This window comes from Mus caroli, unplaced genomic scaffold (genome assembly GCF_978045245.1).
Source record: "Mus caroli unplaced genomic scaffold, Mus_caroli_1 scaffold_7, whole genome shotgun sequence".
Taxonomy (NCBI): Eukaryota; Metazoa; Chordata; class Mammalia; order Rodentia; family Muridae; genus Mus; species Mus caroli.
The window spans coordinates 14,892,794-14,910,986 of record NW_028227262.1 but is presented as its reverse complement, the minus strand read 5'-3'; the positions used below and the strand labels follow the sequence as shown (position 1 = coordinate 14,910,986).

The window sequence follows — 18,193 nt, the reverse complement described above, 5'->3', positions numbered from 1 at the left end:
ACACCTAGGCCTGGCATCTGTCCAGAGCACAAGGACTCAAGTGGGACAAGAGAAGACTGATGTCACTGTTGTCTTCCACGTAGCTGTATTTGGCTTGTGAAAATATCAGAATGAGGAAAACAAGTAAGTACTTGTTGGCTCCAGAGTCCATTTTATCAAAAGACAGTCTCATGCATGATGCCTTAGTCACTGGTAACAACCGCCTGAAAGACAATATGATTAAACCGTTTCCTGCAAACTAAGACTTAAAGAACACCAGGCAAATACATGGCAGGAAGTACACAAAAGTAATTTCCTTTCTTCTAGTCTTCTTGAAGTATAACTTTCAGGTAAAACTTTTTTTTTTTTTTAGATTTATTTATTTATTATATGTAAGTACACTGTAGCTGTCTTCAGACACTCCAGAAGAGGGTGCCAGATCTTGTTACAGATGGCTGTGAGCCACCATGTGGTTGCTGGGATTTGAACTCTGGACCTGCGGAAGAGCAGTCGGGTGCTCTTACCCACTGAGCCATCTCACCAGCCCTCAAGTAAAACTTTTATGTTTATAAGTAACCATCTGATATAAATTTTGAAATGTTACTATACTTGTATTTTTTGTGGATATAGTAATAACATTATATTCTCTTAGCAGATTTCAAGCATACAATGTGTTATTAACTATACTCACCACGTTGTAACCTCTAGAAAAAAGTTTGCCTGTATCCTCCGATCAGCACCAGCCCCATCACTCCCTTCCTGGTTTTATGAAGCAGTCTTATATAGCTCAGGATAGATCACCCTAAACTCCAGATGCTTCTGCTTCCACAATTACAAGCATGCACTACATCTGGTTTCAATTCTCTATTTCGGTGACTTTTAAGACTAAACATATAAGTGAATCTGATGTAGCATTTATCCTTCTGTACCTGGCTGATCTCACTCAACATAATGGTTTACTGGTTCAAGTTTAAACAAACAAACAAACAAACAAACAAACATGATTTCTCTTTTTCTTGGATATTTTCTTTATTTACATTTCAAATGTTAGTCCCTTTCCTAGTTCCCACCCCCAACCCCCCATCCCATCCTAAGATTAACTCCAGAACTTCATCTGTGTTAGGCAATGTTCTACAGCTGAGCTGTAACCCTCGGCTCTTTGTTTTTTACGGGTAAATAATTCCATGGCACATGTAAATGTAAAGACCTATTTTCAGAGGCTCTGAGTCCGTTTGGGGGGCTTTTGTTTTGTTTGAGATTTTGCTGTTGTTGTTCGTTTGTTTGTTTTTGACAAGTAGCAACCAATTCTGAATAACTGGAGTGCTTTTACTGAAATATATTATTTTAATCTCTTACCAGATGCTACATGTTTTGGTATGGAATGACTGAAAATGTTCTTTCATTTTCAAAGGAGAAGCAGCATCAAAACTATTCAATAGAATTGATGATACCAGCACAGACAGAAAATCTGTAACCAGGGAAGTTGCATTATGGCTTCCTTGGGAAGCACAGTAATTGATTCTGTTAAACAGAAGTTTAACAGTTATTAACAGTTATTAAATCACTCTAGACCCCGTTTAAAATGCAGTCTCAATGTACATTTGTTCACTTCACTCTATACTATGTAATACCTCAAGAAAAGCAGTATTTTTTCCTTTAATCACAGCAAACAGTTATTTAAGGTCTTAGCTGTGTTCAGAGACTTAATGTTTATAAAAACTCTTAGCAATGTACTTAAGACTATCTCTCACAAAATACTTAATGTTTTTCTTTTATAATTATTCTAACCTACTGTTTCCCATAGAATAAAGTAGTTACACATATACTTGATAAACTCCTTCTGGCTAAAATAATCTAATGACTTGAATTTTTATGTACAATGACTTTTATACATTATTTCATTACATAAAGTGTGAAGATCATGACTCCAAAATCTGTAAGAGACTGACAAAGAGTTACTAGAAAAGGTCTTTAAGAATAAGCATCCTGGGAGAGATAGCTCAATGGTTAAAAGCATTGGCTGCTCTTTCAGAGGACTCTGGTTCAACTGAATTAAAAAAGAAAAAAAAAAAAGGCTCCCATAGGCCCATAGGGAGTGGCACTAATAGGAGGTGAAGCCTTGTTGGAGTAGGTGTGGCCTAGTTGGAGGAAGTATGTTAAAGAAACAGACAGACAAACAAAGCAAGCAAGCATCTTAGACCAGGCATGATGACTCAGGCCTTTAACCCCAGCATTTGGGAGGCAGAGGCAGGAACATCGCTGTGAGTCTGAGGTCAGCCTGGTCTATGTATTCCAGGACGACTAGGTATACATAGAAAGGCCTGTCTCAAGAGGGGGAGGCAAAACAGAAAAAAAAAATTTTTAAAAAGTACCCTCAATAGCCTATCTAGGCTTAAGAAAAGTCTAGAAGATTCTGGAAGCACTTGTAGTTCGGAGCCGTACGCACATGAGAACATGGGAGAGTCACTGAATCACCATCTGCACGTGAAAGAGCCAACGTCTGTGGTTTGTCTTGAGTTTTATCTGCCGTCCAGTTGTCCTGTCACTCATTCCAGGACAGAAAGAAGCTAGTGTGAAGCTGAGAGGCATAGCACTCAAGCTGTGTTTGATTTCCATACACAGAAAACAATAGGGCAGACTCTGAGTATGTAGACTGATCCTCTCCTTCCTTTTAGAAGCACGGGAGGTTGAGAGTAGCTCGGGATCGGATCGTACCTGTAAGCAGATACTCTACCACTGCACTAGATCCATGGCTGCCCTTCTGCAGTGAAGAAGAGAGCATGGCTACAGCCACCCAAAGCTCCAACACTCAAGAGGCTGAGAAGGAAGGCTGAGAATGCCGTGCTAGCACATGCTGGAGAATGTGATAAAGACAAAAGTGGAAGCAGGAAGACCGTAAGGTAGGTGTAGCTGTATGGCCCCGTCAACCAAAAGGCAAAACCAAACCAAACCCATCCCAACTGCGATTCAGAGAGGGTAAGAGGATAGTATTGTTCATCTGGATGCTATCGTTTAACCTGCCTGTTATCAAAGTAAGTCATGTCTACATCTTTTCTCTTCTTTTTAAATATTTTTATTACGTATTTTTCTACATCTTTTCTATGTTAATATAAATTAAAAGCCTGAGATGAAAGGTTTTTTCCATTTATTTATTTATTTATTTATTTATGGGAAATAAACCTAGCACTCCTGGATAAGAACCACAGCAAAAAGGCTAAGATTGCAACGTGAAAGCCAAGAAACAAGTTTGCTTTTTAAAGTTTTCTTAAGGTTAGCAAAACCTAAATAGCTGATCATAAGTCAATGTTAGCAACTGATTACTATCTGATTCTCACAAAAAATAATCTCTGAGTACCTTGGATATCTATTTTTTGATAGCTGGGAAAGAAGAAAACCAAAAAACATAAGTCCAGTCCCATCACTTTTCTAAAGACATTCAGCCATGAGCAGTGGAGAAAAAACACAGTCCCTGTCCTTTCCAGCTTCAAGGAGCATGTCAAGAAAAATGTCTGAAACCTAGGTCACCAGTGCTTGTCTTGGCCCAAGTCCACCAGAAGACCCTGAATCCTTCAGAGCAGCCTTGCTTTTCTTCTTTCTTGCCTTTCCTCTTGTCAATATCTAAGGTTTATATTAAAGATAATATTGTTAAGTGTTTGATAAAGGCATTATCAAACACTGAACATGGTTCTTTGTATTCCCTCCCTTCCTTACAAGCTTGAGTTTTACTTCTGTGGGGTAAACTTCAGGAATACACATTAGATCCAGTACTGGGCAGGGCAGCTGGCATCCCTCTTGCTCTACCTGCAGTCACTTCTGCACACACCTTACCTGGACCTCTTCCCACTAATGCAGCACTCCACACATGTAGGAAACATTTCTGTATGACATTGGAATGAGGTGTTCTGACTCTGTGTGTCCTAAGGCTGGTCCAGATGGTTATATGAGAACCTGCATGCTTCATTGTAGCCCAGTGAGTGCCGCTCCCAAAGCCTCGACTGATTGATAAGAACCTTCTCAGGAAACAAAGGAAAGCCCTTCAGCAAAGGGAATGAGGGCCGAGTAAGACACCTACTCTAGAAACTCACGTGAACACACCTACAGAATGTCTGTCTATTGACTAAGTTGTCAGGTCAGAGCCCTCCACAGGAAAAGTGTTTCAAAAAAGCGAGGTGGGTCATTCCTTCAGTCTCTGCTCCACACTTTGTCTCTGTAACTCCTTCCATGGGTATTTTGTTCCCCCTTCTAGGAAGGATCGAAGTATCCTCACTTTGGTCTTCCTTCTTCTCGAGCTTCATATGTGTTTTGCAAATTGTATCTTGGGTATTCCGAGCTTCTGGGCTAATATCCACTTATCAGTGAGTGCATATCATGTGAGTTGTTTTGTGATTGGGTTACCTCACTCAGGATGATATCTTTCAGATCCATCCATTTGCCTAAGAATTTTATAAATTCATTGTCTTTAATAGCTGAGTAGTACTCCATTGTGTAAATGTACCACATTTTCTGTATCCACTCCTCTGTTGAGGGGCATCTGGGTTCTTTCCAGCTTCTGGCTATTATAAATAAGCATGTGTCCTTATTACATGTTGAAGCATTTTCTGGGTATATGGCCAGAGTGGTATTGCTGGGTCCTCAGGTAGTAGTAATATGTCCAATCTTAAGAGGAACTGCCAAACTGATTTCCAGAGGGGTTGTACCAGCTTGCAATCCCACCAGCAATGGAGGAGTGTTCCTCTTCCTCTACATCATTGACAGCATGAGACTCCCCCACCTGGGGATCCATCTCATATACAATCACCAAAACCAGACACTATTGTGGTTGCTAACAAGTGCTTGCTGGCAGGAGCCTGATATAGCTGTCCCCTGAGAGACTCTGCCAGTGCCTGACAAATACAGAAAGAGATGCTCACAGCCATCCATTGAACTAAGCATAGGGTCCCCAATGAAGGAGGTAGAGAAAGAACCCAAGGAGTTGAAGGGGTTTACAGCTCCATAGGAGGAACAACAATATAAACTAGCCAGTACCCCCAGAGCTCCCCGGTACTAAACCACCAACCAAAGAGTACACATGGTGAACTCATGGCTCCAGCTGCATATGCAGCAGAGGATGGCCTAGTCAGTCATCAATAGGAAGAGAGGCCCTTGGTCCTGTGAAGGTTCTATGCCCCAGTGTAGGGGAATGCCAGGGCTAGGAGGAGAGAGTGGGTGGGTTGGTGAGAAGTGGGAGGGAGGAAGGGATAAGGGAGGAGGCTTTCGGAGGGAGACCAGGAAAGGGGATAACATTTGAAATGTAAATAAAGAAAATATCTTAGCCAGGCGTGAGGGCACATGCCTTTAATCCCAGCACTCGGGAGGCAGAGACAGGCAGATTTCTGAGTTCGAGGCCAGCCTGGTCTACAAAGTGAGTTCCAGGACAGCCAGGGCTACACAGAGAAACCCTGTCTCGAAAACCAAAAAAAAAAAAAAGCAAGGTGGGGTATCCTGACGTACAAACTTTAAAGACTGGATCTAGAAGTGTGATTCAGTTAATACTGTGCTTGCTCAACATGAGTGAGCCTCTGCATTTTGGGGTTAGGGAAATGAGAGCACAAAGCTTGAACTCCCTAACAGCACTCTGAAGTTAAAGTCCATCACAGTGGCTACAAAAACTTGAATACCAAACTTACTCTTAGTGGAACTCAAAAAGTTGCTATATCTAACCCACTTCTATACACCCTTAAAACGTGCCTGCAGGGTGAGTGAGAGGACAGGGGTCGAGCAGCTCACTGCTAGAACATCTGCTTAGCATCACACACACACACACACACACACACACCTATCAAGAGACAGGACAAACATAATCATAGTCATCATACAGAATTACGTAAGCTACATTCTCTAAAAAGTAAGCCTCACTTCCTGATACAGAGAGACTGGAGAGAATCACAGCACAGACATAAGGTGTAATTAGAAACAACCTGGGGTGGGGGTGGGAGGGGCAACGACAAAAATCTATCCTTGTTCCTAGAGAACTGAAGCAAAAACGTGTGAAAGAACTGGAAATAGGGGATCTCACCTAACCCTGTATGGAGTTTCAAAGTATTAACATTTTAAAACTGTCTGTACACGAACAAACTATTGATCTTAAAACACATTTATATTTCTAATACTAACTGCCAATAACTAATCAAGCTTACTGTATCCTCCTTATAATAAATAGCAAAGGTGGAAAATTATAATACCTATTAATATCTTTTCCTAGGTCACATCTTAAAAAGCACTCTTGGGTATTACAGCTAGATAACACCTGCCTGGTAGCAACTTTAAGTTAATGTTCTATGCAGTGGTCAACGTACTTCCCATTCTGGTGAGCCAGTCTGCAACAGGTAAGCAAAGGATGAGCCATTTGTTTGGAGTCCGTGAGATGCACCTGCCACACTGTGCTCCCTCTCAGAGAGTTAGTCCTTTCGCATATGCTTTACAAAATTACCCAGTTGCTTAGCATTTATATATTAAGTCCTTATTTCCAAGCATAAAAAAACAAACAAAAATCACACAAAAAATATATAAGTAAATAAGTTTTAAAATAGTCTACGTAACAATTAGAAAAAACAGTCTACAAATTTGCTCTTTATTTCACTGTTCATATGCCTGAGAAGGTGAGCTTATCTCTGGAGTCTCCTTCAAGTATATAAAGTAAGAGTTTGAAACTGTAATGCTGGTCTGGCTCTAGCTAAAAGGTAAGAACTCACAAGAGCTGAGATTTAAATCACTCAGTGTTCTTAAACAGCAGGTACACAGAAAATCATCAGACAGAAGCTATACAAGGCTATAAGCCATCTAATAAGACACAAAGAGGCATTTTAGTTAGATCAGAATACACAGACCCAGCCAGGTGTGAAAGTCCACACCTGTAATTCCAGTACTAGGGAAACTGAGGCAGAGGGACTGCTTTACACTTGAGGCCAGCCTGGGCTACATATATAGTGAGATTCTCCCTAAGAATCAAACAAAAAATAAAGCAAAATACCACTTCACAAATTTAATGGGGAGGAATAACAGTATTCAAGATCAATGAAACCTTTCTATCAATCGGAAGCTGTAACTCACTTTACACATCAGTTGTGATGCTGCTTACATACAGTGACATAACAGTCCAAGCCCTTCCCACTGGGTCCCAAACTCACCTGCAAGCAGGTGGACAGAGTTGAAGCTCCTCTCCAGTTTACCCAGAAGTACAGTGAGAAAGCAGTCTGACGACAGAGAACCAACATCTTGGGAACTTTGATCATAAACTACCACCTTCTGATTGCAGTCAATGTCAACCTAAAATGCAAACGTGCAGCTTGTTAAGAAGGAAGATGAGAGCTTGGCATGGCACTGCACACTTGCAGCACTGGGGAGGTTGGAAGGAGAATCAAGAATTCAGCGTCATGCTTACCCAACACAAACTCAAAAGCAGTCTGGGCTACTTGTGTCCCTGTTTCAAAAAGGGATTATGGGGTGGGGAATGGTTTGAGGAAAATAATCTAGCAAGTCACTGACTCTGTAGGAGCTCACATTTTACTGGTCTTGAAACAGTTTTATTTCTTTAAAGATTTATTTATTTTATTTATGTTAGTACATTGTAGCTGTCTTCAGGCACACCAGAATGAGATCTCATTACAGATGGTTGTGAGCCACCGTGTGGTTGTGGGAATTGAACTCAGAAGCTCTGGAAGAGCAGCAGTCAGTGTGCTTAACCACTGAGCCATCTCTCCAGCCAAGGGGTCTTGAAACAGTTAATGGCTTCTTATTTCAATTAGTATCTTGAATAAAATTGAGATGCAATCAGTTTACTGGGTAAAATTAGCAAAGAAGCGGTTGGTTACATGCTTGTACGCTGCTTCTCAAAGGCAAAATTGATGCTACTTTAAGATGTGCTAAAAATGTGGAAATATAAAATGGTAAAATTCACAAATGACATAATTTGCAAAATTTAAAAAAAAAAACAATCTTCTACCAAAAGAAACATTTGTTAAAATAGTTCCTATAGGAAACTGAAGAGCTATCTCAGCATGAAGATCTGAGTTTGGTACTTAGCACCCACATAAAAAAGTTGATTATAGTGTCTTGTGTGTGTGTGTGTGTTTGTGTCTGCGGGGTTGGGGAGGTGATCTCTGAGGTTCACAGGCCTGCTAGTCTAGACTAATTGCTGAGTTCCAAGCCAGGAGGATACCTCAAAAGGAGGCTGTTTACATTTCTAAGGATAATACCCTTTTGGCTTACACTTATACACACACACACACTTCTTATATAAAAGGAAGGAAATCTGCTGTTTACTAAAAGATGCACTTATCGGGTGTTCAAGGCCAATCTTCGCTATATAGCAACTTTGAGTACAGCCTGAGTCATATGAAACCCTACTCAAAAGGGGGGCGAGGGACAGACTCCCCTAACACATACACAATACTTCATTATCCCAGTAATAATTTTTTCCTGAACATGTCTTAGCCAAGATTACCACACATTAATGTTACTTCCACTTCTAATGATCAGTTCTTACTTTCAAAGACCTTGAAAAGAATGACTTTCAGTGTGTTTGAAGATAATAGAATACAAAATGTTGTTTAACCTGATAAGACAATTTCATTGAGATATTAATATATAAAGAAACACAGCATGTGTCCAAATTATAATAAGTTAGCCATTCTGTATAGTATGGTCTTTTTCCTCCCCATGGCATTTTCATTTTCGAGACAGGGTCTTCCTATGCAGCCCAAGCTTGCCTTAAACCTGTAGCAATCCTCTCCCTCAGCCTTCCATGCTAGACAGGCATAAGCCACAGCACCTGACTAAGTTTAAAATATTCTTAATGTGGGGCTGGAGAGATGGTTCAGCAGGTAAGAGGTCCAGAGGTCCTGAGTTCAGTTCCCAGCAACTACATGATTATTCACAACCATCTGTAATGGGAACTGATTCTCCCCTTCTGGCGTGTCTGAAGACAGCTACAGTGTACTCATATCATTAAATAAATAAATAAATAAATAAATAAATCTTTTTTAAAAAATTCTTAAAGTGACAGTATAATTGTTAATATATTTTTAGGTATTGCAAGATTACCAAATCTAAAAAGCAACCAAAATTTCCTCAAATTACTTTCTATACTTAAAAAAGAAGCTTCAATTAAAATATTTTCTGAATTAGTATGTCTGCTTACTTAAAAAGTCATAAAAGAAAGAAATTACCTTATGCTTTGCAGAATGTTGGATAAGTTCTGTAATTAATACTTTGTCCTGTTGCAACCTTCGCTTCATCAGTTTGGAGCAGTTGATATTAATAGCTTCCAAAATGTGAGACGTATTGTATTCCACAAATGGTCGGCTATCAATTAGCAGCACTTTTTCCGTTCCACTTTCCAGCAGAGCCACCAAGCTCTCAGTAACAATTTGAGTTCCAATCATCTCATGGGCCATGACAACAATAAGTCTTCTTTCCCCACCTCGTTCTTTAATTTGCCACGATGATGTAATGGTGCTGTGCTCAAAGGCTCAGCCACTCCATTGTACTAAAAATGTATGAGGTCAGGCTAGTGGTGACTGGCAAGAGGAGAGTTAAATCCATTTCAGCAAGAGCCCTCCAACTGAATGTCTCTTTCTCTTTCCTCTTGATATGCTCTTGCAAAGGATTCCTTCCACAAAGCAGCCCCTCACACTAGATTCATAGAGATGATGGGAATACCCATCCCACAACAAAGGATGCTCTAGGGCAGCCAGGCATTACATCATTCTTTACCTTTCTGCCCTCACTCCAACAGCTTTACACTGGGATGACAACCTATATGAAGAGAGAAAGAAAGACAGAAAACAAAACATTGGGTCAGAAAAATGAGTATCAGACTAGCGAGTGTATGATTCATAATATTTACTTCATTAATCTAATTCCATACTTAATGCACTGTTTCATTTGAACAAACAAGAAGGAATAACTAGACATGGTTTCATTAAAAAGGGGTTATACTAACCTCAAAATATAAAAACTTCAAAAAAACAAAACAAAACAAGGCATTCATAATTATAATTATCTGAGATCCCAAATTCAATAATTTGTATGAAATTACAGAGTCTGAAAAAGCAGCTCGAAGTATTAATATTCCAAATGGTTTTCTTCCATTTTACTTATTTATGCCTTGAAAACAGTACACAGAATAGCAAAAAATCAGATTATATTAGGAGAAAAAGAAATCTTTGCTGCTGGCTTAAGAATTCCTGTGATGAGTGAGTGGGCAAACAGCAGCCCCTTGAGAAGGGACAGGAAAACAAGGTTCCACAAAGCTCAAATACTGTTTAAGGAAGAAAGGGGACAAAATGGCTGATGCACTTGTCAACAGGACCCAGCTCCAGCAGGTGGTCTGTCTCCATCCCAAGCCCTCCTCTCCACCTCATGTTCCTTGACCTGTCATAGGCTTCCCCTCCAGCTTTCATAGCACATTCTCAAGAGCATCGCTGACTTAGAGTTTCATCCCTTAGCCTGGGACTTGAAGACAGCATGCAGAGCCCTTAAAATGCCTTCTGATCTCACCAGACTCCTGTAAGGAACCATTTCCTGAGCAACACTAATTGAAGTTTAGTCCACAATTTGAGCCTGATCCTAGCCTTCAACATTCTTAGATTTGTATCTAACCTGGTCCATTTTCCTTACGTGAGACATGCTTTATTTAATACCAGACATTTGCTGTTCGCATTCACTTTTAGAGGATCAGCACTTGGTGGAAATATTTGATTAGTTTCTCACTTCCACTCGTTTATAGGTAAGATGCTCGATTTAACTTTCATAATAAGCAAAACTTTTCTTGTTCCAAAAACAATTTATGATTATAAATAAATACTTGACTGCCTGGTTTCAGAACAAGATGGTAAAGCTGTCAATCATCTTAGGGTCATATTCTCTACTTTTAAACTTTAAAAGCCCTGGGCATGGAGAAAAGGCATCAGGCTATAAAGAGAAGCAGCCTAGAATTTACTGGTTATCTTCTACAAAATACACACACAGCAATGACTATCTCTTCATAAATATTTGTCTGAGAACAAAACTGTCTGAGTTATCTAAAATTAATAAATGGAAGTGGATCAGTCAGAGAGAGGAGGGGACTGCATTGGTGGCTGGATGCACAGGTGAGGCTGGGCGTAACAGCGCCTGCCTTTAACGCTGGGACTCGAGCAGCTGAAAAGGAAGGAATTTTAAATTGTAGGCCAGCCTAGACTATATAGTCAGACTCTGTCTCAGCTGGGAGGGCAGTGTTGTGAACAAAGCTCACTCGTGACTAGAACCATAAAGACATTATGAGGGCTAAAGCAACAACTCAGCAGTTAAGCCTCCAGCACTCTCAGAGGACCAGCACCCACACAATACAACTATCTTTAATTCCATTCCCAGGGGATTCAATGCCTTCTTCTGGGATCTTCTCAGGTACCAGGCACATACATATTACATAGACAGACAGGCAGACAAAACACTGATGCACATAACATAAGTATTTTCCTTTTAAATAGACATTACTGAGTAGGTCAAAGCAGTAGCAATCTACTTTCCTATACAGTCCAGCCTCCACCTTTCTCACAAAGCCTGATATAGATGCACCTGGGAAATCTTATTTTATGAACCCTGCATTTAATGTATTAAATGGCCATGTCTTGTCTTCTAAGCACTAGGTTTCATTACATTGTGTTTATCTTCAATAAACTTTTGTATCAAAGAGGAATAAGAGTCACCTCTCATTTCACTGAAGAAGCCAGAGCAGATTTGCCTTGGCAATCAACAAACTTTCGCAAAGTATCCGGCATGTTCACAGCACTTTATTCTAAGTCCTGACTGCTCAGTGGCACATCTCATGCCACTGTGAGGTCCTGCACAGAGAACGTCTCACTTCCTAACCAGAGCTTCTACTACTAGGTTACCCAGTTTTCCCTCAGCACCTGCTCCACAATGGAACTGGACTGGGAAAGAATGATGTGACTTGTCCACAAGAGTGCCCAGATGGCACAGAAAGCAGAAATCTGAGAACAAGAGCAAGCTGATTCCAACAACAGTACCAAGTGTGGTTGGCCCCGTTCAAGGATGAAGTCAGGAAGAGACAAAAAGCAGTGATCTGGGTTAGGAGATCAAGAGACAAAAGGGGGGAGAAGATAGCAAATATGCACAAGCTAAATTAGAAGACTCAGCTGCTTCCCTTCAGCAGACAGTTCTACCAGGTATGAAAAGGCCCAAGCTGGCTGCTGCAGACACAGAAAGACTCTTGTCCTAACCAAGAAAGGATCTCTCTCTGCTCAGTCACTCCAATAGGGGATGTAACTTTAGCAAAAGGATGAGAGTGAAGTAAATTTGTACACGTTCAGTATTGTACTGAAACCAGCTCAAGTCCTCTTGTCCCTTTATATCAAAATGTTGATGCTCTTAGTCCTGACTGGATTATGTGGCAGAACCCTGCCAAGGGGTAATAGAGAGTGACTACGAATGACCTCCAACTCATTTCTTTTCTTTTTTTTTTTTTTTTTCTTTTTTGGTTTTTCGAGACAGGGTTTCTCTGTGTAGCCCTGGCTGTCCTGGAACTCACTTTGTAGACGAGGCTGGCCTCGAACTCAGAAATCTGCCTGCCTCTGCCTCCCAAGTGCTGGGATTAAAGGCGTGTGCCACCACCGCCTGGCTTCGTTTCTTTTCTATTTACTTACTTAATTTACAAGCCAGCCATTATTCCCACTCCCAGTACTCATTTCTTTATAAGTAGAAATTTTTCCAAGGGTTATTGACTCTTTGTGAATTTCGTATCATGCACCCCACTTACATTCATCTCCCTGTCCCTTCGTATCTGCCCTCCACCCCTGTAAATAAAATAAAATTCCCTCCAAAGAAAATAAAGATGGAATTAAAACAAAATCTTGGCATGGAAATTGTGGTGTACTGCAGCATGTCACCCAGTATACACTTTTGTCCACATAGTCTGCTTGTAAATGTTCACTGCAATGAGTCACTGGTCTGATTGGAGGTCTCTGCCTTCTGCTACACTACCAATACTGGATCTTCACCGGGACTCCTCTTGGATATCCTGTTGTTGTCCTGTGTCATAGCGATCCTGCAGCTTTGGATCTGAAGAACTGGCCCTTTCATGTACTCACAGCTAGCATAGAAGTTGGGTGAGCCAACTCAAAGTCCTGGATCTGAGCCTGGGGGGTGCAGGGCGCACAGCTCTCCTGAGCCTACACCACTAGGGAGATTTCTCCAGCACTGCCCCAGCTAGCTCATCCAATGCTGCAGCTTAGCAAGGGGCAAGGTCAGCTCTCCTGTTCTCATGTCCTGGGGCTGGCTCACCCATGCCTTCGCCACCAGGGCAAACTACTGTGCTGCCCAGGTGAAGTACAGGGCCCGCTCTCCCAAGTGCTGCAGCAGGTGAGGGGCAAGGACAGCTCTCCTGCTCTCATGACCCTGGGGCCAGCTCTCCTGCGTGTGGTGGCTGGTGAGGGCCAGGGCCAGCTCAGCATAGTGCCTAAGACAACAGTCCAGACCAGACATCTGCATGGCCTTCAGTAGTAACATAGGCTTAGGACATCAATACAGACCCTGGCTGCCACAGGACCACAAACCAGACATGGCCCCTAGCAGCAGCCTGGGCCTAGATGTGCCCATGGCCTCGGGTGGTAACACAGGCCACTCAGAGCAGAATGTGTCCCTGTGGCAGCCCAGATCATGGATATCTGCTTAGCCTTTAGTGGTAACCAGGGCCACAGAGATCAACAGAGATCCCAGCTGCAGCTGAACCATGGACCCAGACATGGCCGTTGGTAACAACCCAAGCCTCCTCAAGTCACCATGGCCTCCTCATATTTGCCTGTTCCTCACCACCATTCTCCACAGTGTACAAACCATTTGGCTCCACTTTTTCTTGCATCTCTTCACCACATACCATCTTTCCCATCTCTCCATTCGTCCTTCTTAGTGGCACCCACAGCAGATACTTGGGTGCCTTTCTTCTGGCCACCCCCATCAGTGTGGCCAGGCCAGCACTTGGGTGTCTTATAAGTACAAGTTTTAAATTAAATACCCATAGTCTGGTTCTACCCAACAGGATGAGGGTGTATATCAGTAGATAGAGTACCTGTTTGTCATGCATGAGACCTGTGTTCAATCCCTAGCACTCCGTGCCAGGTGTTATATATAAACTGCCACGATACTGAAACTCCACCACTGTACTGAAGTTTCTTAAATTCATATGTTGTAGATGTCCCTCACCTGGTAACCACTGCTAATAATAAGTAGCTTCTAATTTCTTGTTTAAAATAAATATAGAAAACACAAAGTTATTTGTCTTCTCCTTTGTTCAAATATTACATGGAATATGCAGTTTTATATCTTGCTTTTTCTTCCATTCATAATACTCCAATTTTATTTAAAAACAAAAAACAAAACAAAACAAAAAAAAAAAAAACATTACATTTAGAAATGAGCAGGCAGGCAAACTAACCATTTCTTGGGCCAGAGAAATGGCTCCATTTGTAAAGCATTTGCTCCACTATAATGAGGGCCCGAGTCCAGATCCACAGCACCTCCATAAGGCACACACACACTGTAACTCCAGTGTCCCTCCAGTAAGACAGAAGCAGACTCACGAGAACCCCCACAAACTATCAGGCCAACCAACTGAGGTTCACAACAGGTCTTGGCTCTTACACGTTAAAACCAAGTATCGACACCTACGGCTATTTTCTACATCTGACCTGTGGCTGGTGACATGCACACAGAGTCACAAACACACAGCATACACATATAGAAATGCCATTCCTAGTACGTGAATCAAATGATTCATGCTTTATATGCTGTGACTTCTAACATTAACAAAAATTGTATAGTAACCTCCTCCTTAAATTTATCTTTTAATTGTTTTTATATGTAATACATTGAACATTTTAGATTTTAGATTCAATGAGAAGATATACTGGACTTCATAATAGAAGAAATGGTTGGAGTTTTATCTATCAAAATTCACTCTATATCTAATTTTGAAACTATATCAGTGAAAGATGCTACTAATTTTGCTATGTGTGAAGACTGTTAAGGTAGAGCTTTTTTTAAGTAAAGGAACAATATAAAGACTAATATTATAAGAATACCAATTATCTGTCCTTAAAATAATTAAAAGGAAAGACATCGAGGTCCACTTTCCTCAGTCCCTGCAGCCATCAGTGTACCCAGCTAGATATTTTTCCTGGAGTACTGTGGATTAGACCCAGACCCTCACACACATGAGATAAGCATTTTCAACTCAGCTGTGTATCTTGCCCATTCTGGATTTTTGTTTGTTTTGTTTTACTTTTTATTTTGAGATGACTTTATAAAGTTTTCTACACTAGCTTTAAGCCTGCTCTATAGGTTAGGCAGCCTTGACCATTACCCTCATGTCTCAGCCTCCACAGTGAATAAGATGACAGCTCTGTACCCAATCCTTCTAGGACTTCCCTTCTCCCACCACATTACTATTAAATGATTCTACTAAACATCTTCCCAGATGAAGTATTTTTTTCTCTGAAACATCCCAATAACACAACGATGGCTCCGAGGTCAGTTGTAATAAGGATATGTTCAGCTACAAGAATAAAATGTCCCTTTTTCCTTCTCCTCATGGTTACTCTATGCCAACAACAATAGTTGTCAACTACTAGACACTGCTTAGGCACCCACATGGCCTAAGTCAGGCAGGGTAAGGAAGGCTCCACCAACATTTCAAACGACAGTCTGGAAATTGAGAAGGCAGGAGCTCCCACTGTATCCTCATTTCTTGAAGAAAACGATTCGCAGGTCTACAGCATAAGCTCAAATTCTCAGCAGGTCATGGGAAGGATAGAATCAGGCATGAAGTTTAAACTACAGCGATACTTAGCTCCCCTTCAATAAAGACTGATAAAACAAGCTACAAAATAAAAGACTTTTAGGGAAGCTCTAATCGGATGGTAATGATGGTAAACTGTACAAATCTACAGAGAGGACTAGATTTGCTGCAAGGGAAGAAGGACCAGATGAGGAAGCAAGCAAAAACATCTTAGGCTTTGACCTTTGTAGTTCTACAGGGATTAATGCTATTGTCTAAGATTCTGTGGATAACAGAACTAGTGGAAGGCTGAGGTTGTGGTTAATAGAGTGAGGCGCCCTAATCAACATGAGCAAACGCCCCCCCCCAACTGTCAGAAATTGAAAAAAAAAAAAACTGACAGAAATTCAGAGATCAAAACAAAACAAAAAACAGATCCTCACCAAAATAGCCATGAACTTAAAACATTTTCCTACCCAAAACCATAAGACATAAATATTGACAAGTGATAATAACAGAATAGACTGCTTGAAGAAAGTCTTTCTAGACGAGTAGAATTAGACAAGGAGATAAAAGCTCAGGAAAGCCCAGCCTCACTGAGAGGCAGCACTCATCACAGTTAGATCGTTTACATGTTTCCAGGGAACTACAAATGAAGGTTACAATAGCAGCTAACTTTCAAAGATTAACTCTCTTTTAAGACACTGGCCAACCAACTCATGGGTGGGGCCAGATGTATGAGCAGCCATAGAGTTTCTGCTGGCCAGGAGTAGCATACACTTGACACCGTTTGGGTTAAAGATCGTGTCTTTCTTCTTAGATGGCTTCCTGTTTGTGATGTTCACCTGCCAACAGCTAGCTTCCATTACCTGCTCTCCCTGAGCCCTGATTTCTTCTTCTTACACTACCTACCTTCCCTTTTCCCCCATTCCATGAGTCTATTAGACACACCCCTGCAACCTCCACTCATTCACTGATCCACACCTCATGTTTCCTCTAGCTCCTTGCCAGAAAACTAAGGGCTCAGGTCACTAGAAGAGGATCCTGGATATGGGTGGCCATTTGGGGTGGGAATGCAAGGATCCCTAAGAGGAAGCCACCAGGCAAGAAGAAATGTAGGGAACCTGAGAGTACAGAAAACGTTTTTATAAGGCTACTCATGACAACAGTAAGCTGGTGTTGAAAAGAGAGACTTACAACAAGCCAAGGTCAAGTGAGACTGATGTATATCCTGGTACTCTTGAGCATCTCCCAGTCAATTAGCAGGTAATTATCAGACACCTAGGATGTGCCAAACACTGCCTTGAAAATGCATTAACAAATGCTAACTATTCATTATAAATTATAAGTGTAAATGTATTGTAAAAGTAAAAAATCCTTGCTCTCTTAGAATTTAGTACTACAATACTGAATTAGTCATTTTCCCATTACTTTAAGAAAATCTGAAACAATTAACTCATTGAGAGAGAACATTGTGTGTTCATGTACAAGCTCCTGGGTGTCCCGGGAGTCCCCGGAGTCAACCTGAGGTGCCTGCCATTCTTCAGCTGCTATTCACTGGTTTTGTGAGACAGGGGCTCTCACTGCAGTAAGGCTTGCAGATTGAGACGGACCGGCTGAACAGCAAGCAGAGGGTCTTGCTGGAATTTGCCTTCCCAAAGGTAGGAAGAAGCACCAGTACCACCTTACCCAGCAGCATTTTTATTACTATTATTTAAAACATTTTTAAATTTAAATATATTTTGATTATATTCTTTCTCTTCCCAAGATCCTTTCCACCTCCCTATATACCCAACTTTAAGTTCTTTCTCAAAAAACCCAATACAACAAACCCCTTCCAAAATTAAGAAAGCAAAACTCCACCCTACCCCATACTCCTGCCCCTCCTACACAAAAAACAAAAAACACCTAACTGTAACCAAATAAGAACAAATAAAACTCTGGAGTCCATTATATGCTGGCTAACTACTCCTAAACAGGAGGCCTGTCCTGGAGTGGTTGATATACCTAGTGTTGAAGAAAACTGATTTTCCTCTTCCAGCAGGTATGTGACAGTTCAGTTGTTAACCTTTAACCTAGTGGCTAGGTTTTCTTTCTTTCTTTTTAAAAATGATTTATTTATTTTTATCTATGTACATAGGCCTTGCCTGCGTACACATATGTGTCCGTGTGAGGGTGTCAGATCCCCCTGGCTGGTACAGACAGCTGTGAGCTGCCATGTGTGTGCTGGGAATTGAACCCGGCTCCTCTAGAACAGCCAGTGCTCTTAACTGCTGAGCCATCTCTCCAGCCCCATGGCTAGGTTTTCATTCATTTAAACATAAATAAATAAATAAAATATAGTAAGATAAAACAAAATGTATCACACTGAAGTTGGATAAGTCAAACCAACAGAAGGAA

General features: G+C 41.1%; 1 protein-coding gene across 2 annotated transcripts in view; it reads right to left on the bottom strand.

Moving 5' to 3' along the window:
• Dusp16 (dual specificity phosphatase 16) overlaps positions 1-18,193 on the bottom strand; it is a 76,464-nt gene that overhangs the window by 35,705 nt on the left and 22,566 nt on the right. For both annotated transcript variants that reach the window (XM_021164847.2, XM_085839842.1), the window contains exons 2-3: positions 9,186-9,774; positions 7,146-7,284 (exon numbers count right to left, since the gene is read on the bottom strand). In XM_021164847.2, the coding sequence (XP_021020506.1) occupies positions 7,146-7,284; positions 9,186-9,413 (367 nt within the window). In that variant the 5' untranslated portion in view covers positions 9,414-9,774. The remainder of the gene's footprint in view (positions 1-7,145; positions 7,285-9,185; positions 9,775-18,193) is intronic.